The sequence below is a fragment of the Alligator mississippiensis genome, chromosome 15 (genome assembly GCF_030867095.1).
Source record: "Alligator mississippiensis isolate rAllMis1 chromosome 15, rAllMis1, whole genome shotgun sequence".
Classification (NCBI taxonomy): Eukaryota; Metazoa; Chordata; order Crocodylia; family Alligatoridae; genus Alligator; species Alligator mississippiensis.
Genome location: NC_081838.1, coordinates 13051970 through 13071113, shown reverse-complemented (window position 1 = coordinate 13071113; position 19144 = coordinate 13051970). Strand labels below are relative to the sequence as shown.

Sequence of the window (19144 nt, the reverse complement as noted above, 5' to 3'; positions counted from 1 at the left end):
CGGGGAGGACGCTCTGCAGCCGGCCCGGTCCCGGGGGGGGGGGGGGGGTCCCTGCCCAGCCCCCGCCCCGGAGCCCCCCGAAGTCGCCCACACGCAAGACACGCCGGGGTCTTAATGAACATAGAATATATTTAAAAAATAATAATAATAATAATAATAATTAATCATAATAAATCGCTCTGGCTTTCTCCTCCCTGGCAGGGGGCCCCGGGGCGCCCCCTCCCCGCGCCGACGCAGGACGTGACCTCACGACAGACAAGGATCCAAAGTTACAAGTGCTTTATACAGGAGCCGGGGCCGGGCCGGGCCGGGCCCCCGCGGGGGGACGGGTGCACGGGGGCTACACGGCTTAGTGGGGAAGACGGGGTCAATTTTGTCTTTAAACATGATGATTAGCAAAAAAAAAAACAAACAAAAAAAAACCAACCGCGGAAGGGCGGGAAGAGGAGGAGGAGGTGGGGAGCCCGAGCCGGGCACAGGGGGTGGCTATGTACAGGGCCGGCCCGGCGGCCCGCGTGCGCGTTCAGTGGAAAGACTTTTCTTTCGAGAGCTGGGGACGGAGACCCCCGGGCCTGCCCGGCCGTGGGGGAGGAGAGCCCAGGGTGGCCCCTGGCTTGTTCCCTTCCCTGACGCTTCAGCGCGAAGGTCCGGCCCGGAGGCAGGGCGAGGGGCTGCGGTCTCTGCTCTCAGGGGTGAGGCACCCTGGGAGCCCCCCGCGGCGCGAGGCTGTAGGCCCTGATGTCTCTGGACTCCCCTGGGCCGGGGTGGGGGCAGCACAGTGAGGCCGGTCTCGCCTGGCTTTGGGCAACGCCTGCAGCCCGGGTGCAGGCGGGAGCTGCCACCCTTTGCCTGGGGGCGTTTCACCGCAAAGAAGACAGGGCTGGTCCGCCAGGGCCGTGGACGTCCGGCTTGTTTGCCATGTTGGCAAAGACTGCTCTCTCCCCTCCTCCCCGCTCTATTGCCACGTGCCCTCGGGCAGCCGGCGCCCCCACTACAGCCGGTCCGTGCGGAAGGAGTCCTCCACGGCCGGGTCGGTCAGGAGGGCGTAGGGGTCGCTGAGCATGTTCAGTCCGTCCAGGGTGAGTGGTTCAATCTTGAGATCCTCCTCGAGTCCCAAGGATGTGTCCACCTCGAAGCCAGGGACTCCAGCCAGCGCCGTCGCGATCTCCTTAGAGATGCCAGGTGGAGAGTCCCCTGGGGGGTCCAGAGGGAGGGGTCAGGGCCAGGCCAGGGCTGGGGTATCCCGGACCGGGCATGATAGGGAAGGGGTGGGGGAGGTCTACAAGCCACCAGCGCCCTCGGGCAGCCCCAGAGGCACTCAGGGGAGAGGGGCTAGCACCGCCCCAGCCAACGTGCTCCACGTCAGCCCCAGTCCAGAGAAGCCCTGGCTGCACCCATGGGGGCCTGCTGCGGTGTGGCATTACTGCCCCCCACCAGTCCCAGCCACCGGCCAGGGCTCACCTGTAAGGATGATGTTGGGGATGGCGCCGTGGCGGCTGCAGTTGCTCAGGTTCTGGCGGTTCAGCGTACGGGGGTCATGGAAGCCACCCCCGCCCGGCAGGCTCTCGCCCGAGGGGTAGTTTAAGGCACCCAGCTCCTCGGCGAAGGAGCTGCTGTTGTTGAACGGGAGGCTGCCCATGGAGCTCTCCATGTTGAACTGCTCGAACTGCGGAGACATTGTGGGGGGCAAGTTACTCCACAGCCCCTTAGACCAGGCAGGTCCCCTCTGGGGCACAGCTCCTGGGAGCCCAGACACCTGGGTTCCACTGCCACCCTGCCGGGGTTTGAAGTTGTGGCCTAGCAGGGAGGCAAGTCCAGGACCCAGCTGCTGCGTCCTGATCCCACAGTACTCACACTGCCCAGGCAGAAGTCTCCCAGTGGCTGACTGAACTGCTGTGGCAGGTAGGAGTTAGGCTGGTACTGCGGGACATAGTGCCGCTGTGGTGGCCCGGCAGGCTGGGGTGGCGGCTGCTGGTGCTGCTGGGGTGGCGGCTGCTGCTGCTGGGGTGGCGGGTGCCGCGCTGGGGGCTGCCCCGGCTGGTGCAGGGGCATGCCGGGCTGGCTGTAGGGGTACGGTGGGAGCCTCTGGTCGGCTGGCAGCTTGCTGGTGTCCAGCGGCACTCCCTGTGGGCACACACAGAACGTGCGGTCAGAGCTGGGTGCCCGTGCAGGCCAGTGAGGATCGGGCCCTTCTGCTTAGACCAGGCCCCTGGGGCTGTGGCCCCACCAGTCAACCCACGCATCTCCCTGTCCTGGAAGGAGGGAGGACGCTGCCCAGCAGGGCCAGATCCAACCCACTGCAGCCCTGAGAACAGCCAGAGGAAGGCGTAGGGGCCTCTGGCACATGCTGCCAGGGTCCAGCTTGTGCCCTGCAACTGGAAGCCCCCAGCCCTGACTGCGGTGTGGCCAAGGATGCTCTCAGGCCCCCCAGAAGCGCCCGGCCCCCTTGCCCATCAGATCCTGAGGCCATGAGTTCTAACAGGCAACCGTGCTCCCCCTCCCCTGCTACGCTGAGATGCGGCAGGCTGCCCCACCTTCCAAACAGGGAGGTGGGATCACCGCAGTCAGGCAGGGTTGAGGCAAAGGCACCCACTGATCTAAACTTAGAAGCAGGAAGAGACAGCTTGACCCCACTCCTAGGCATGTCCCCTGGAGCCTGCCAGCCCCCATCACCCAGAGCCCCCTCCTCACTGTTTTCAGCCAGGTGGGAGGAACTGAGACCTGTGTTCAGTGCCTGCTCTGCCCCAGGCCCCCCTCCAGCTCCTGATCTGTGGGATGGGGAGAAGGATGTTTCCGAGCCTCTTGCCTGCCAGCTCCATGCGGCAGGCACCGGCTCCGGGTCCTCTGCCCCTAACAGCCGCTCCAGCTCCACAGGGGAGCCCCGAGACGGCCGGGAGGGGGCAGTCCCTTCCCCCAGCCAGGGCTCCCCGCCCGGCCGGCTGGCGTTGCACGGAGGATGAGGATGGAAACGACAGACAGGACGGAGGGAAGAGAGGAGCGGAGGGGGCGCCGGGCGGGCAGCGGTGCCGCGGCGGTGATGGATCATGCATACCTGGGTGATGGAGGACAATGTGGGTGACATTGTTGGTGAGAACTGTTTGGGGTGCTGCCTCCTGGCTTCGCCGCCCGCGGGGAGGGTGAGGGGGCTGAGCGGGACCCGGCGCCGGGGCGACGTGCTTAGGGCCGCCTGTCCCAGGGGGGCGTAGGAGGACGGGCTGCCGAAGCCGGACTGCAGGCCGGGGTTGCCGGGCGAGGACGGCAGGGACTGGCTGCTCAGGGAGGTGGGGAGCGAAGGGGCGCTGAGGGAGGCAGAGAGCGAGGGGTTGGCAAGGGACGAGGGCAGGGAGGAGCTGCTGGGCGAGGACTGCAGCGAGGGGTTGCTGAGGGAGGACTGCAGGGGCTGGGCGCCCAGGGCAGCCTGCAGGTTGGGGTTGCTAAGCGAGGGCTGCAGGGAGGGGGCACTCAGGGAGCTCTGCATAGGTGAGGTAAGTCCTGTGGGGACAAAAGAAAAGAAGAGACACCACTGTTACCCACGGCCACTGCCCCCCCCACCCCCACCCACGGCCCCGGCCCAGGCCACAGCCCCCCCCACAGCCCAAGATGGCATGGAGGTGACGGGAGACCAGGACGATGGAGGCGGCAACAGAAAAACAGAGGCCAGCGATGGAATTGGGGCCGGGCGGCGGGGTCCAACCCGGGGCAGCCTAGCCAGGCCCTGACACCTGCAAGGGGCACACCTGTTCTCCCCACAACCCCGGGCCAGGAAGACTCCCCCTCGGGCTGGGGCAGGACGAGAAGCAGGTAGAGGTCACAGCAGCCTTCGGGGTGGCCAGCAAGGGCATCCCCAGACGAAAAGGGAGGAGCCCTCAGACCCCAGAACTCCCACTATGTCCCAGCTGCGTGCCCAGGATGCAGAGAGTAGCCCCTACGCCCCGCTGCAGCTCCAGGCTCTGGCCAACCCCCGCGGCCTGGGTGGATTACCCTGGGGTCCTGGCAAGACCCGGTAGGGCCCAGCCTGGCCTGCATATCCACAGGGAAGGTCATCTTCTGGCAGGGAGCGGCGCCCCCTGTCTCGGCTGCCTCCGGTGCCCAGCAGCAGCACAGGGCCCTCACCTGGCAACTCGTAGCCCGTCCCCAGCCCCATGTTGCCGCTGATGCCTAAGTGCGTCATGGTGTTGGCCAGGTTGCTGGTACTGTTGCCCCCGCTCAGGCTGGGGTAGGCAGCCTCGTCAGGGTCCAGCGGGGTGGGCAGTGGGGAGGGGAAGTGCAGGTTGGTCAGGTCCGGGAGGGAGCCGCCTGTGTTGAGGGCCGGGGGAACGAGGGGCATGTTGGCGGGCTGGTCCGGGGATGGAAAGATGCTGCAAGAGACAGAGAAGCCGCTCAGCGAGGGGAACTTCTGCCTCCACTGGGCACCTAATCAGAGCTGCAGACTGGGAGCCAGGACACCTGGGCTCAGCCCAGCCACTTACTGGATCCCAGGGACTTCACAGGACCGTGGACGGGCCGAGGAGGACGAGAGCTGGGAAAGCAAAGACAGAGATAAAGACCTCAGCTAGGGCAGGAATGCCAGACCTCCGTCTGCTCTCATCCCCCACCCCTGGAAAATGCGGCCACAGCTTCTGAGCAGGAAAGAGGTAGAGACGGGACATTGCAACACACCAAAGACAGGAAGCAGGCGGCCATGGCCCCAGCAATGGCTAATCGTGCAAGCTGCACTGCGCCATGGCCTTGATCCCGTCCCTTCCCTGGGACCTTCCGCTCACCAGTGCAGGCTGTGCTGAGGCCCTCCCACCCTGCCCACCAGCCCCTGGCCGGGCTGGGGCAGCACAGACCAGACCCCCCAGGCTCTGGAACTCCACATTCACCTTCTTGGTGTCCCACGGCTTCAGTAAGTGCTTGTTGTCATCCAGGAAGTTCTCTTCAATGGGAGGCACTTGGAACAGAAACACTGGCGAAGGGAGAGGGCACGTGTCAGGCCTCTGCGGCATGGCCAGCCCAGCCCCCAGGTGCTCTGAGGTCCACTCAGGACCAGCAGCACAGGAATGCCAAGGTGATCCATGGGCACTCCCAGGAGTGACATGCTGCCCCCAAGGTATCAATGGAGCTTGTGCAGTGCTCCCCACAGCACCCGGCCTGCCCACACAAGAGCACCCTCCCCAGTGGACCTGCCCTGAGCCACAGGACGCATGGCAGGGGGACCGCTCTGCTTGGACTTTCAGGGGGGTTCAGTGGGGGACAGGCACTTACCTTTACTGTCAGAGTCCCCATCCAGAAAGCCTGAAAAAGGAGGCAGGACCAGGTCAGGAGAAGCACTGGGGGCTGCTGGCACTGAGCAGCCAGCACAGCCCCACCAGGCACGGGGCAGAGCCACATGCTCTGACACAAGTAGACCAGCCAAGGGGCAGGCAAGAAGGGAGAAACCCCAGGGCAGCAGTGCCTGCCACAGCAGGAGAGGAGCCAGGAGCTCTCTGGGGCAGATGCAGCTGCACAGGGGACTCAGCCTGCACTCAGGCTGGCACCCCAAGGGGCTGTATGGGTTTGCCGGAGGCAGCTGGGGGGCACAGCCAGCCCTGATGAACACCCTCAGGCAAAGAGCCCAGGGCACGGGGGTGGGGGGCAGCATCAGGGTAGAGGGTGCAGGGCTGAGGGTACTCACCACTGCGGCGGCTGGGTGGGGGGGCGCCCTGCGAAGGGCCCAGGTAGGTGTCCTGGGGCGCAGGGTTCATCACACTCGTGTGCAGCGCCGAGTCCGAATTTGTTCTGGTGGCAAAAGAGGTGGCTCCAGTCAGCCAGGCCTGGGAGGTGGAGGGTCTGCATGCACCCCCCACCCTGCCCTGCCTAGGGCACTGCACACCCCAAGCAGACCAGGGCCCCACTGGCCCATAACAGAGGGGAGCACCAGATGCAATTGGCACCTCCTGTTGCTTACTCCCTCTTGGATGTGGCACGAGGGGGCAGGGTGCTGGGCAGCGGCAAGCTGCAGCCACACTGGGCAGCAACAAGGGACAAGCAGGCGGCTGGGACAGGGGCAGCGCAGGGACACAGGGTGGGTGGGGCTGGAGGGGCAGGGATAGCTTGGGGCAGGTCTCATGGGCAGGGTGGAGTGGGGACGTGAGTGCTGCTTGCACTGGACTGGCCACAGGTCTGGCAAAGACCCCCTAACTGACCCTCCAGCATCTCTGAACCTGTCCTGCCAAAGGGTGGGGAGGCCGTGAGGGGGGGCAGCGGGCGGAGGCAAGGAAGGATGCTGGAGCTAATGATGTACCAGGGGACGGCACAAAGGGACACTGTTCAGTGGGCTGGCTCCCAGGCAGGAAGTCGACCCAGCTGCTCAAGGAAAGGTGCCTCTAACGAAGCTCCTGGGATGCGCAGGAATGACGTCAGCGCAAGGCCTGCTCACCCCTGGAAGTGAGTGAGGCATTACGGCTGCAGCGCGTGCAGCCAACCCGGCCCATCACTCGAGACAGCCGTCACACCAGTAGCACAGCAGCAAGGGTGACATGCTCCTGTCCTAACCCCGCCTGCGAGTCAGCAGAGGGGCCTGTGGGCCAGGATGGAGGTGTCTGCACAGAGCCCTGGCTCTATTCAAACAAGGCTAACCCCTGCCAGTATCCCAGCCAGCAAGCAGCAGGGGTGGGGGATGCCACTAAGCCCTCCTGCTACGGGGCTCAGGGCAGCTGCACCCAGCTCAGTGGCGCCAGGCAGCCTGTTACTCCACAAAGGTTGGGCAAGACACAGGCACTTCACTGGCATCAGCAAGGCCCCGCACCAGGCCAGGGAAGGGGATGGGACCCAGTCCAGGCAGGCTTTGGGCGAGGGCCAGGGCTGCGCAGTGCTGGGGGAGGGGCATGGGAACAGCTGGGCTAAAGCAGATGCAGGATGCTCCCTCCCTCCCCGGGGGTTTAGAGCCTTTTTGCAGCCTGCGTCTGATTTGCGCAGGACTCCCCCAGACTTCAGGCTGGTGCTGGCTCAAGGGCCCGGAGCTGCAGCACATGCCCAGCCACCAAGGCCCAGAGTGGGGCAGCAGATGGGCCTGTGGGCAGGGGACAAACCCTGGCTCGGGTCTTCAGCTGATGGAAGCCTCAGAAGGACGGGGGTCATGGCCACTGCCGCGTGAGGCCTGAGGGGCAGCTGGGCATGAAGGGCTCAAAGAAAGGTAGAGAAAGAGAAGGGAATGGAAATCAATCACCTGTTGAGCGCTGAAGGCAGCCTAAACAAATGTCCTTTCTCCATAGGGAAGTTACCCCAGGGCATGGTCCTTTGTAACAAAAAACAGCAGGGTTACTCGAAGAGGGAGCGGGAGGCCAGGGCCCCGGACAGCAGAGAGGGGACTGGTGACAGGGAAGAGACCCGCAGCTGGAGGGAGGGAAGGCAGGAGGCTTGGGAACAGAAGGGAGGGGAGAGGAGGGATAGCCCTGCTGCTATGCCTGCTTCTCCAGCACCCCTGGGTCCCGCTGGGCAGGTCTGACCTGAAGGAGCCACATCCCCCCCAGTTCCCAGGACACCAACACCCGAGCACTCAGCTCTGAGCCCCAGCCTGGGCTCACCCGAGGCTGGATGATCCCAAACAAGGCAGCAAGGCCCGGCTGCCCCAGCCCCCTGGGACATGCCCAGGAACAAGGCGCTCTCTCCGTATTTTTATCCTGAGCTCCCAGAAGAGAAAAAAGCTTTGAACTGCAGAGTCAACGAGGCAGGAACAGCCCTGCTGTGGTAAGGCCTGGCCAGAGCACAGCCCAGCCCTGCTAGCATGGCCCAGCTTTGGAGATGCCCCTGCCCTTGCCCTCACCAGGGCCTGGGAGATGAAGCTCCTGGTTTAGGGCAGCCACACGGTCCCACATGGGATCGTGGAAGGGTCCTGGTGTCCCGGCACTGGGCGCACAGCAGGGAACGTGCTCAGCCCCATCCTGGCTCCCAGCCTCAGTGGAGAACCTGAGCTGGGGGAGATCCCTGCCCCTGCCCTGTGGGAAGTTGTGCTGGGCCTGGCCTGTCAGCTGAGCCTCTGAGCTGAGGCTCTGGGGTGGCAAAGACGCAGTGGGGTGGACCCCAAAAGTGCAGAGGGTGCCTGAGCCAATGCACTGAGGCAGGGCTGAGGCAGGAAGAGGCCAATGATCCAAAAAAAGGGCAGTGAGATTCAGGCTGCCAGCCACCCTGCCCCACACCCCGTGCCCTGCCTCAGGACCCCACAGCCCTGGGCCCCCTCCCTTAGGCTCGCAGGGCCGGCTGCCTCCCTTCCTGCCCAGTGGCAGGGCAGGCACTGAGCAAAGCGTGTTTGAGGGGCTCAGGGGACAGGCAGAGAATGGATGGTACAGAAAGGATCGAAGGCAGCAGTTTCAAGGAGGAAACAAGCAGTGCAGATCAGGGGGAATTAGCAGCAAGACTTCACTGAGATGCTCTCCATGGCACCTGGGCAGAGAGGAGCAGAGCAGCCCTGGCTGCTCCTAACAGGGCCAGGCTACCTGGTGGCAATTCCCTACCCCAGGGTCTCGGGTCTGGTTCCCTCCACTGACCCAGCCCCCAGCTGTTCTTGGGGCTAACTGTGCTGCCTCATCCCTGCACTGGCAGCTGTCAAGGGCACTGGCAGTGGTGCCGCAGCACTGGGGAAGGGGGTAGTCACAGGGCTTTCATTGCAAAGGCCCCAGCTGGCAACAGGTGGCTCTACAGCACGCTGCTGAGCACCAGGTGTTCTTCTGGAAACCACCAGGCACAGGGTAAGCAGCCCCTGCCTTCCTGAAGGCCCCAGGCAGCACAGGCTCCAAGCACAGCTCTGCTCTGCTGCCGCCAACTCTGGACCCCCTACACCCACCAACTGTCCTGAGCAGCCCAGTCTCATGCAGCAGCCTCTGGGCAACAGACCACACCTCGCCTTTCCTGCAGGCTGTGGGATCCCAAACATGACCACAGCGTGAACCTGCTGCACCCCTTCCTGTGCCCAGAGAAGGAGTATTTGGGCCCTGGAGATGAGGCACAGCCCAGCTCTGGGGAGGAAATGCCACACAAAAACCTATCCTCCAGCGCTGGAGACTGCCATGAGGGAAGGAAGGTGCATGCAGCAGATACACTCACACAAGTGACGCAGTCACTGTCACCCCTGTGCTGTCACCCCCCGCCCCAGGGCTAAGAGCCCCACGCAGCCCAGGGACAATAAACCAGAATCACGTGGGGGGTTGCCTGAGCCCCCAGCCCACGCTCAGCCTCCAGAGAGACTCTGGCCCTAGGCCTGACCTGGAAGAAGCAGAGGTGCTGGTGAGCAACTCTGGGCTCGAGGCCCAGGGTCCAGCCAAGGCCCCTTGGGAGGAAGGAGAGCCATGAAAACAGAAAGCCTGGGAGCACCATGGAAAGTGCCCAGGGAACCGGTGTCTGGTCCTTGAAACCCATCCCCACCACCAGCATCAGTGACAGAATAGGACACCTCTGCCCCAGGAGCACGCCAAGTAAGAGCCACCTGTTTAAAGGGGCCTGTTCCTCAAACTAGGAAATGTTTGAGGGCATGGCAGCTCCCAGCGCCTGGGCTGCAGGAGCCTCTCATGGTTGGCACCGGGGACCAGGCCCCAGGGGACAGGTGGGAGGTACAGGGAAGACCCTGCCCCTGGACTGCACGCGGGCACAGGGTTTACCTCCTCCAGCTGGGCTCCGGTGGGGGTGACAGATAGGCTGGGCTGTAGGGAGAGCTGTCAATGTGAAAACAGAGTTAAGGACCACATGGGGAGAAGTGGCGTTGGGCAGAAGAGGGGGAAGGGGCCATAGGCACAGTGCATCAGCACGTGACCCCAGCCAGCACTCTGCCCACACACATTAATCCCTGAGACCCAGAGGGGAGCCGTACACATGAGGAGGCAGCACCATCACCCCCCACAATGCATGTTAAAGGATATCTGCCGCATGTATCGGCGCAAGGGCGACATCATCCGGCGTGGGTCCCGCTGCACCCGCTCCACCAGGCCGTGGTGCCGCGTGCTGCGGGCCGAATCCAAAGGCGAATGCAAGGGGCCCTGCGGGGACACAAGGGGATGTCAGAAAGGGGGAGTCAGAAAGAAGGCATGGCCACAAGGGTGGGGGCCACAGCAGAGGGACAGCCGCTGCCCCCCCTTCCCATCCTCTCTGCCAAGGAACATTGCCAAGGCACCTGCAAAAGACCTCTTCTCTGCTCCTACCAAGCACACGCCATGGATGGCAGCACCAGGCCCCACAGATGCAGGGAGTAGGGTCATGCCCACAGAGGAAGACAGGGGAGTCCTGGGCCCTGCGGGCACCTCCTCCCCAGGCTGGAATTCACAGCTCTCTCCAGGCCTGCCCCTTCCCCTCACTCCACGCTGCCAGGTCCAGCAGCACATGACCCTACCCGGAGCCCCTCCATGCAGGCCTCCAGCCCTTCACTGCTGCTGGGTGTGCTCTTTGGGGAGGAGGGGAGTCTGCCAGCAGCAGACAGTGTAGGGCCTGCCCATGCCTGCACAGGAGCCCTGGGGCCCAAGAGCGCTTACCTGGAACTCAGACACGCCGCTCCCGATCTGGTTGACATTGGGCAGTGAGCCACTGTAGTAGGGTCCCCGGCTGTGAGCCAGCCTCAGCTTCTGGGCCTGCAACTGGACAAGAGGGGACAGGGCTTAGGTTAGAGTGCACAAAACGCAGCATGTGAGGCTGCCCCCCAGGACCACCGTGCTGCGGTGCCTTTGCCACCCACTGCCCATTCAGAAAGAGGAAGTTGGGCTGGGCCCTCACGTCAGTACCCGCGTGGCTCAGCCAGGCAGCAATCCATAGACAAGCACGCAGAGGGCCTGAGAGCAGCTCTAGTTCCTCCTAGAGCCAGGAAGGAAATCCAGGCTTTCTGACCCCTGGCTGGCAGGTGGCAGCACCCTGTGCTGGACCTGCCCACCAGCCCCTTGAAGCCGCCTCCCCATGGTGCTGGTAAGCCTGCAGCAGGTGGAACAGGGGACTCCCACTTTTAAACTTTGGAAGCTACCCGAAGAGTGAAGAGCAGGGTTGGGGCAGGAAGAGGCTTCACATGCAGAAGCCTGCTCTGCTCCTGGGCACACAGGCCCAGGGCTAACATCTTTTCCCAGAGCTGCGGCCCCAGGAGCCCCAGGGTGGCACGCAGGGGAGCATGGGGAGAGGGGTGCGTCCGGAGCAGGCAGATGGCACTAAGGAGGCCCAGGTCTGTGTAGCCAGACCCCACCCCCAGCCCCAGGGAAGGCCACCCAACTGGGCAGCCAGATAACGGGCTGGCCTTCGGGCCTGCTGTTCGGAACGAGCCTACGGGGAGGTTCTGTCCAGGGCTGGGCCCAGCCTCACTCCCTTGTGGGGCAAGTGGGAGACAGCATGTTGGCACAGGAGGATGCAAACCCCAGACCCACCTCCAGCCAGACCAGATGTATGGGTAAGTCCAGAGCCCAGCTGGGCCCTCTGCTGCTGAGGGGCTGACCCCCTAGCCCCCTCGTGTGCCCCTTCAGCCCATCAGAACTCCCCAGAGGTAGGCACACCACACACTGTGGTGGCCCCCAAGCCCAGGACCCCTGTGCAACACCCCCTCTGCCTCGCTGAGCAGAAGAGCTTGCTGTAGCCACATCCACTGTCAGTGGAAGCCCGAAATCAAGGCCGGGCGAGGGCGGGGAAGTCTGGCAGGAGGGAGTCATTGCAAAACCACAGGCTGGAGATAACGGAGTCCATGCCCGGGAGGGGGAAGCCCAGAGGAAACCAAACGCCTGTGGTGCCATTTCCAGGAGCAGGGTAGGACCTAGGGCACCCTAGGCAAGGAGCTCCCTAGGCAGCCGCTGCCCCTGGCCTGTCACAGGAGAGCTGGGCAGCACTGATGCAGGTCAGGGGCCACACCTGGGCCCCATGTTGAGGGCATCAAGCTGTGGGGCAAGGGACAAGCCTGGCAGATGCCACATCCCCAGTAGGGACACTTTGCTCTGGGAGCAGCCCCTTACCAACCCCCTGGGGCCATGCAGGCAGCCAAGACAGGCCTGAGCAAGGCACGAGCATGCAGGGCGAGCCAGGCTTCCTGGACCAGACCCTCTCCTCCTGGCCACCGGGTTATGGCTGTGGGGGGCGAGAGGGAGGGCCCAGCCGCGGCTCTGGAAGGGGCACGCGCTGCCCCGAGCCCTGCACACAACAGACACTGCACCACTGCCAGTGCCCAGGCCAGGAGGGAGCCAGCACCACTCTGCCCGCACGAGCAACACCAAGATCAAGCGTGACAATGCCCAATTCAGCCCGGGGTCTGCCAGGCACCCGCTCGGGGATGCTGCTGTCTGCACACAGCCCCAGGGCCAACTGCAGAGCCAGCTCTGCTCAGTCCCGGCCCAGACAGTCCTTAGGGCTGGACATGGGGCCTGAGCCCCCTTCCCGCGGCTGGCACATTCCCCATGCCAAGCCCGGCAGCCCCTCCAGCCAGGCGAGGGCCTGCCCCTCCATGGAAGACAGCGACTTCCTCATCGTGAGAAGCAGGAAGGCGTTTGCCGTGACCCACATCCCGGGACGCCGCGGCTGCCGCTTCCAGGGCAAGCTGCGGAGCTGCCATTGGGCCTTGCCCGGTGCGCGCCCACCTGCGTGGGAGGGAGCCGCTGACTCCCCCAGCGCCCACCCACTCCTCCGCCTCGCCTCCAGCCCGGCCCCACGGCGCAGAGCTCCCAGCCAGGATCCGGACCCCGGCACGGGGAGGTTTAGCCGCAGCTGCCTCCGGGGGACTGGGGGCCGTGGGGGGTCCCACGAGTTGGGGAGTCTTGTCCGGAGCCCTAGACGCGGCTTAGGGCAGGGTCCCAGCGGCGGGTCCCGGACTGCCCCGGGGGGCGCCGCCACCGAGCTGGTGGAGGATCCTGGAGGAGCACCCCCGAGCCCGAGCCCAGGCGGCCAGGCCCGGCACGTGGCGGGGACACCTGCCCGCGGCCCCTCCCCGGGGGCCTGTGCCCGGCCGCGGCGGGCGGCCCCGGGCCCCACGTGAGCGGGGGTTGTTGCGCAGCCCCGGCCCGACCCGGCCCCCGCGCATCCGCGTTGCCATGGCAGCGCCGCCCCGGCCCCGATCCGGCGCCGCTCACCCGGGTGGAGCCGATCTCCATCATCACCTCCTCGAAGGCCGCGGTCTCCTCCGCTTGCCGCTGCTTCTGCAGCGCGATCTTCTCGCTGAACTTGCGCGGGTTGGAGGCGCCGGCGCCGGCCGCGGAGCCCGGCCCGGCCCCAGCCCCGGAGCCCCCGGCCCCGGCCCCCGCGCCCGCCGCCGCCATCTTCCCTGCTCGGGCCGCTCCGCCGCCGCCGCTCGCAGGGCCCAGGCCGCGCCGCGGGGCACGACGGGAGCGGGAGTTCCGGGCCGGGGCGACCCCACCCGCGCCGCGGGGCCGAGGGGCGGAAGCGGACTCCGAGTCCCAGCGGCCCCCGCGCGCGCCGGAGGGAAACACCGCGGGGGCCGCCGGGAGCCGCAGTGCGCCGCGAGGGGAAGCGCCTGGGCCGGGCGGGGCGCGCGGACTACAGCTCCCGGCGTGCCCCGCGCGCCCGGCCCAGCACGGCGGCCTGCAGGGGGCGTCAGACCGGTGTTCGCGGAACACCACGGATACAGCGCGAAGTGGGTGCAGCGCCGAGCACCCCACCCGGCTGTTAGGCGAGCCCCTGCCTGCACGGCTCCTCGGCCACACCGAAGTCCCCTGGGGCAGCTGGGAAGCGACCACCCCCCACCAGCCCCGGTGCCCCCCAGCCGGGCCGGACTTCACAGCCAGGAGCATCCCCTGGGGCTGAGCGCAGGCGCTGGGCTCCGCGAGGCACAGACACGACGGAGACAGCAATGCAGAAAGTCATTTTATTGGCACCCCCGGGGCTGTCGGAGCAGCCCAGGGGCGGAGAAGGGTGTTAGTAAAATAGACTCTGTGCCCGCACCTGGGGCTTGCTTAACAAGGGGCAGGCTGGAAAATAGCCTGGGAAGGGGACTGAGAGCGTAAAAAAATAGTGCCGTGGGCTCCCAAGGGCCACGGCAGCACTTCCACCAAGGGCAAGAGCCCCCGGGGCCTGGGGCTTGCTGCCAGCCGTGGGTCACTGCAGCGCGGGTGGGACCTGGCGGGGGGAGCAGGCGTCGCCTGGCTGATTCCCAGGGATCGCCCCCACCGCGGCTCCATAAAGTCTCCACCCCAAAGCGCTTCCCAGAGGTCAGGATCGTGGGCCCCATTTTAGAGGGGGAAACAGGCCCAGAGCAGCGAGGGGACTTGCCCAAGGTCATCCTGTGGGCCGGTGGCAAAGACGGGGGAGCCCAGGTCTGCTAAGAGCCAGACAGGGACCCAGCCAACTTGTTACAAACAGCACTCAGCTCTGCCCGGCTGCCACCCTGACCAGCCTGGCACGTTCCCCGCCCAGCCCAGTGTCATTGCAGCTGCCAGTGAGAACAAGCAGAGAAACCAGCAGCTGCAGCTGGTGTCCTGCCTCCTCCTGTGTTATTGGACAGCCTGAGCCGAGGCCCGTGTCCCAAGAGAGTCACAGGCCCCGATCCTGGGCTCAGGCCCTTTGTCCCTCTGTCAGTGGCCCCACATGGTCCGCAGCTTTGGGAAGGGCGAGGGAAGTTTGGCACTTAAACACGAAGGGTACAGGGGTGGCTGGGCAAAGCCCACAGCGCGCACCAGACTCTGGAGTGCTGCTGTGACCAGGGCTGCTCTGGCCCTGGGGGCACTGGGTCTGGCCTGCGCGCTGCAGGGGCAGGCCCCTGAGCCCCCAGGGTGATCCCCCACTGCAGGCAGGGGGTGATGGGCCAGTGAATGGCCCGACCCTGGGTCTGTGGCCCTGGCTTGGGAATCCCCTGCCCATGGGAGTCTGCGGGGAGGGGATTCCCAAGCCACAGGACAGGTGACGTAGGCTCCCTGCAACCCCATCGCGCGCACACACACACACACACACACACACACACACACAGCTGACTGCACCCCCAACCCTTGGTGCTGCAATGAGCTGTGTGCACTACCCACAGGACCCTCCAGTCAGATCTTGATGAAGAGGATGCCGGTGACGAGGGCAAAGCCGGCGATGAGCAGGATGACCTTGAGGATGCGCTGCTCCGGGGAGCCGAGCTCATGGGGCAGGATCTCCAGGAAGGTGATGTAGACGAAGGTGCCGGCTGCCAGCCCCTCCAGCACGCTGCGTGAGAGCTGTGGCAGTGCGGCCGCTGTCTCCGTCAGTGCCACGCCCAGCCCAATGCCCAGTGGGGACATTAGGGCGAAGAGCAGCAGGCAGCCGACCACGGCGCGCGGGTGCAGCTGACCTTGTAGCAGCTTCAGCGAGAGGCTGAAGGCCACAATGCACTTGTGGACCAGCAATGCCAGGCAGATCTCGAGGGCCTTGGCACCAGCCTCCTGCAGCCCCACGGCCAGACCCTCAAAGACTGAGTGCAGCGAGAGTGCCAGCACCAGCGCGAAGGACCGGATGGCTGAGTGCGCGTTGAAGTCGATGTGCACGTGGGGCCGGTCAGGGCCAGGGCCATGCGCTGAGCGCAGGGGCCCATCCGACCAGGGCTGGGCCTGCACAGAGCCATCTTGCGATGAGCCCCCCAGCAGCGCCTGTGTTTCCTCCAGGGAGCCTGCCTGGTCCCTGTAGGCCAGCACGATCTGCTCCATCACCAGCACCAGGAAGAAGCCCATAGCCAGGATGAATTCCTGCAGGGGGAACTGGAGCTGCGAGGGAAGGGGTAGGAGCCACATCAGCAGGGGGAGCATGGCTCAGCCCTCGCAGCAGCCCCTGCACAGGGAAGGGGGAGCAGAGGGGCCAGAGCAGCCAATGCATCACTGCTGAGAAGCAGAGTCCACCCGGGGCTGCCAGGAAGCTGCTGGGAGAAGGGCGGGGGCGGGAGGCAGCTCCAGTGAGTCACCCTGGAGAGCGGCTGGAACAGGGCCTCCTCCCAGCCTCCACCGGGGATCGCACCCGGTCAGGCAGCAAGCTGGAGCCGACAGCCGTCCCCAGGGCAGCCTTCCGCCCCTTTCCTGCCCTGCCAACCCCTGCCCAGGGTCCTCCATGCCCCTGGGAGCCCCCTACCCCACACACACTGCCCCAACACACATAGCCCAGGTGCAGGGAAGGGGGAAGCTGCTCCGCACAGGCTCACCGTGACTCTCAGGTTCTCCAGCGCCTCATCAATGCCCTCCAGGTAGTCGGGGATCAGGTCCAGGAGGCAGGTGGCCAGAAACACACCACCCGCAAAGCAGCTTACCAGGCTCAGGAACCTCCTGCGTGCGTCTGTCCAGAAAAGGGTTGTGGGGGGATGCTGACGCAGTTCACTGCCCCCACCCCTGAGGCAGCCAGCAGCGAGGTCCCTGGCCAGGGATCTGGCTGCAGAGCTTCAAGGGCCTGCACCCTTCACCTGCCCCCAGGGCCAGGGGAAATGCCCCAGCCCAGTGTTACCCAGAACACAGGCCATGCATCCACAGCCTGGGTGCAAAGCGGTGCCTCCTTTCCCTAGTGATGCCTGGCACAGCACATGCTGTGGGCAGGGGGGTGACCCCAGGCAGGGAAACCCAACACACAACCCCACTGCACCCCGGGGTACGGGCCAGGTTCTGCTGCTGACTCTGCATGACCTGGGTCACACCACTCCCTCCCCCACTCCCAGGCCTCGCTCACTGTCTGTGTAATGGGAGCGGTGCTCCTGCTGGGGGCAGGTCCCCTGCTGGGGCCAGGGCTGGCTCTGCCCAGTAAGCACTAGCAGGATGGGGCCCTACTCTCGAGAGCACCCAGCATTCCCAAACCCGCTCTGTCCAGAATCATGACCTAGAGGAACCCTGGTTCACAGGGTCCAGAGCCTGAGGCCCCTGGACCAACAGCCTAGCCCCGGTTTCCTTCAGGGCACAGGGGCCAATCCCTTAGGGCTCATCTAGCTCCCCATGCACTAAGAGCCCTTCCTGCCAGCGGGGCCAGGTGCTGCTCTGCTGGGACCTCTGTGCTGCAGCCACAGGCATGGGGGCTGGCTCAGGACCAGCCCCAGCTACCAGGACCCCGAGCCACCATGCCTGTCTCTTGGGCTTGGCAGCCAGACATGGTTTCCCTGGAGGCCCAGGTGGTAAAATCATGGCCTGGTTCCTGACCGCAGTCATACCCCCTGCCCTCCCGCTGCCGGCCAGACAGGCCTTGTCCTGGAGACTTCTGGCCCCCCAGGAGCTCTGGCACAAGCCTCACCGGAGGAGCCGGCTGCACTACCGGGGTGCCGGAAGATGCAGAGTGGGGCCAGGCCACAGACGATGGTCAGCAGCAGCAGCGTCACCAGCGACCCCAGCTTCACCTCCAAGCCTGTTGGAGAGCGCTTCACAGCCACGCCAGCACCGGGGCTCCATGCCATCTGCTCTGGGTTAGCCCCAGGGCCCAGCCACACAGGCATGGCTCCAGAGGGAAGGTGGGCAGCTCCCAGCAGGCTGGAAATCTCTTCTGCTGCCGAGCCCCCCGCAGTCGGCTCTGGGTGCCCTCCACAGCCCTGCCCTTAGCTGCCAGGAGCCTTCACTGCCACAGGGGTGTGTCTCATCCTCAGCGTGGCATCCGTCTTCAGCCCTGCAATAGTGGCAGGGTCAGTGGGACCTTTGAGGCCAATGATAGCACTGCCAGGAACGGGCCTGGGTGCCCCAGCCTCCAGCTGCGTGAGGGGTGATGCTGGGGTGGCCCCCCTGCCCAAGCCAGATAAAAAGAGCCAGGCAGCTCAAGTTTCTTCCCAGCATCCTGCAAGAGCAGTGGACACAGCAGGCCCCCCTTCTCCCACCAGTGCTGCAGCACCAGGCGCTTCCTGCCCTCATGCTCCCAACCCAGCTGACTCATTCTGTTCCAGCCACGGCCACCCATTCCCGGAATGTCCCTGTGGCTCCATGACCCTCCCCCCAAGGACAACACCGGACCTGGGCCCCTGACCCCAACACAGGCCCCAGAGCAACAGGGCCAGCCCAGCACCCACAGGGTGGGTCCCTGGACACAGGGAACCCCAGTGACTGGGGGGCATGAAAGTCAGGGCAGGGGCCTGCCAATGGGCGCACACCTGTGCACATGCGTGCACACGTGCATGCCTGTGGACCCGTGCACACATGCCTGTGCCCCACACACATGCATGCACCCCTATGCACATACAAGTGCCCGTGAGTGTACACGCACATGCCTGGGCATGCACACACACACACATACATGTACACACTCTTACACATGCATGCAAATGCACATACACACACACACCTTGGCCCATGCACGCACACAGGCCCTCCAAGCTGCCTGAACATACCAGGACCCCCATGCCCTCCTGTGGGCACTGCAGGGCACAATTTGCCAGCACAAGCAGCAGGCAGGGATGAGCCCCCAGGACAACCCGCGGTCTCAGGTCCCCTCTGCACATGGGCAGCCCTGGGGCCCAGATGTGGCACTGCCCGGCGCCCCAGGGCACAGCTGGCACTCACCACCCATGCACTCCAGATGCCTACTGAGCTTAAAAGAACCAGCCCGGCCCCAGTGCCTGAGGCAGTGCCGCGCCTTCCCGGGACGTGCCCGCAGCCCCGTGCCTCGCTCCCCCTCTGCTAACTGCTGGGAGGGCAGCACGGAGCCACCTCCACAGCGCCCAGCACCGCCGGGGGGCTCCGGCCCACTGCTGCCCGCCCCTCCCCCCACACACCTCGGCCCCTGCTGCGGATGAGGAAACTGAGGCACCGGCCGCAACCCGCCCGGAGATGCGCCCCGAGCCGCAGCTGCTCCACGGCCCGAGCCCGCTGCCCCACGGCGGGCCCGCGACACCCGCTCAGATGGGGGAAGGCGGGGTGGGTTCAAAGGAGCCCGGGACTTGACCGTCTAAAAATAGCCGTGGAGGAGGGAGGGAAAGCGGCGGCCGGGCGGCGCCGATCCCCGGGCTCCGCGCTCGGGGCGGGGGCCGGGCGGCCGGGAAGGAGAGGCCGGGCCCGGCCCGGGACCCCCGCGACCCCCCGGGACCCTGACCGCACTCACCCGCGCGCGCTACATTGTATCCAGCCCGAGCGTTCCAAGGGGCGGGGCCGGCGGGCGCCTCCCACCAATGGCGGCCCGGGGCCGCGTGACTGGCGCCCGCGGGGACCAATGAGAGGCGAGCAGCGGCGGGGCAGTCGGTGTGGCCCGTGTCGCGCGGCACGTGCTGGCCCCGCGCGGCCGCGGCCGGGAAGCGCCGCCCGCGGCGGGACCGAGCGGCCTCGACCGG

General features: G+C 65.7%; 2 protein-coding genes across 5 annotated transcripts; both read right to left on the bottom strand.

Annotated features, from left to right (window-relative positions):
- Nucleotides 1-109: 109 nt before the first annotated feature.
- Nucleotides 110-13232, bottom strand: CRTC2 (CREB regulated transcription coactivator 2). 3 transcript variants are annotated; one of them, XM_059718024.1, is made up of 14 exons: nt 13032-13232; nt 10479-10580; nt 9873-9989; nt 9615-9676; nt 7190-7258; nt 5657-5760; nt 5248-5277; nt 4866-4948; nt 4470-4519; nt 4114-4358; nt 2807-3492; nt 1855-2124; nt 1462-1666; nt 110-1194 (listed from the first exon to the last, which is right to left on the bottom strand). In XM_059718024.1, exons 1-14 carry the CDS (start codon nt 13215-13217, stop codon nt 992-994), a joined length of 2412 nt encoding a protein of 803 aa, XP_059574007.1. In that variant the 5' UTR covers nt 13218-13232; the 3' UTR covers nt 110-991. The 3 variants fall into 3 exon arrangements, with proteins under 3 accessions (XP_059574007.1, XP_059574009.1, XP_059574008.1); XM_059718026.1 differs by having other exon boundaries at nt 3053-3492; XM_059718025.1 differs by lacking the exons at nt 110-1194; nt 1462-1666 and having other exon boundaries at nt 2058-3492.
- Nucleotides 13233-13769: 537 nt separating this feature from the next.
- SLC39A1 (solute carrier family 39 member 1) lies at nt 13770-19076 on the bottom strand. 2 transcript variants are annotated; one of them, XM_006264334.4, is made up of 4 exons: nt 18919-19076; nt 17131-17496; nt 16064-16194; nt 13770-15635 (listed from the first exon to the last, which is right to left on the bottom strand). In XM_006264334.4, the coding sequence occupies exons 2-4, from the start codon at nt 17327-17329 to the stop codon at nt 14946-14948; spliced, it is 1020 nt and encodes a 339-aa protein (XP_006264396.1). In that variant the 5' UTR covers nt 17330-17496; nt 18919-19076; the 3' UTR covers nt 13770-14945. The 2 variants fall into 2 exon arrangements, with proteins under 2 accessions (XP_006264396.1, XP_014451262.1); XM_014595776.3 differs by lacking the exon at nt 18919-19076 and adding an exon at nt 18593-18867.
- Nucleotides 19077-19144: the final 68 nt, after the last annotated feature.

Coding starts and splice junctions, on each gene's coding strand:
- CRTC2 (XM_059718024.1), bottom strand. CDS start 13,217: ATGGCGGCGGCGGGCGCGGGGGCCGGGGCCGGGGGCTCCGGGGCTGGG. Junction 4,949..5,247: donor TGGGGACTCTGACAGTAAAG/GTAAGTGCCTGT, acceptor TCCCTTCGCCAG/TGTTTCTGTTCCAAGTGCCT. Junction 1,195..1,461: donor CCCCAACATCATCCTTACAG/GTGAGCCCTGGC, acceptor TGGACCCCCCAG/GGGACTCTCCACCTGGCATC.
- SLC39A1 (XM_006264334.4), bottom strand. CDS start 17,329: ATGCCTGTGTGGCTGGGCCCTGGGGCTAACCCAGAGCAGATGGCATGG. Junction 16,195..17,130: donor TAGTGCAGCCGGCTCCTCCG/GTGAGGCTTGTG, acceptor TTTTCTGGACAG/ACGCACGCAGGAGGTTCCTG. Junction 15,636..16,063: donor TGGAGAACCTGAGAGTCACG/GTGAGCCTGTGC, acceptor CTTCCCTCGCAG/CTCCAGTTCCCCCTGCAGGA.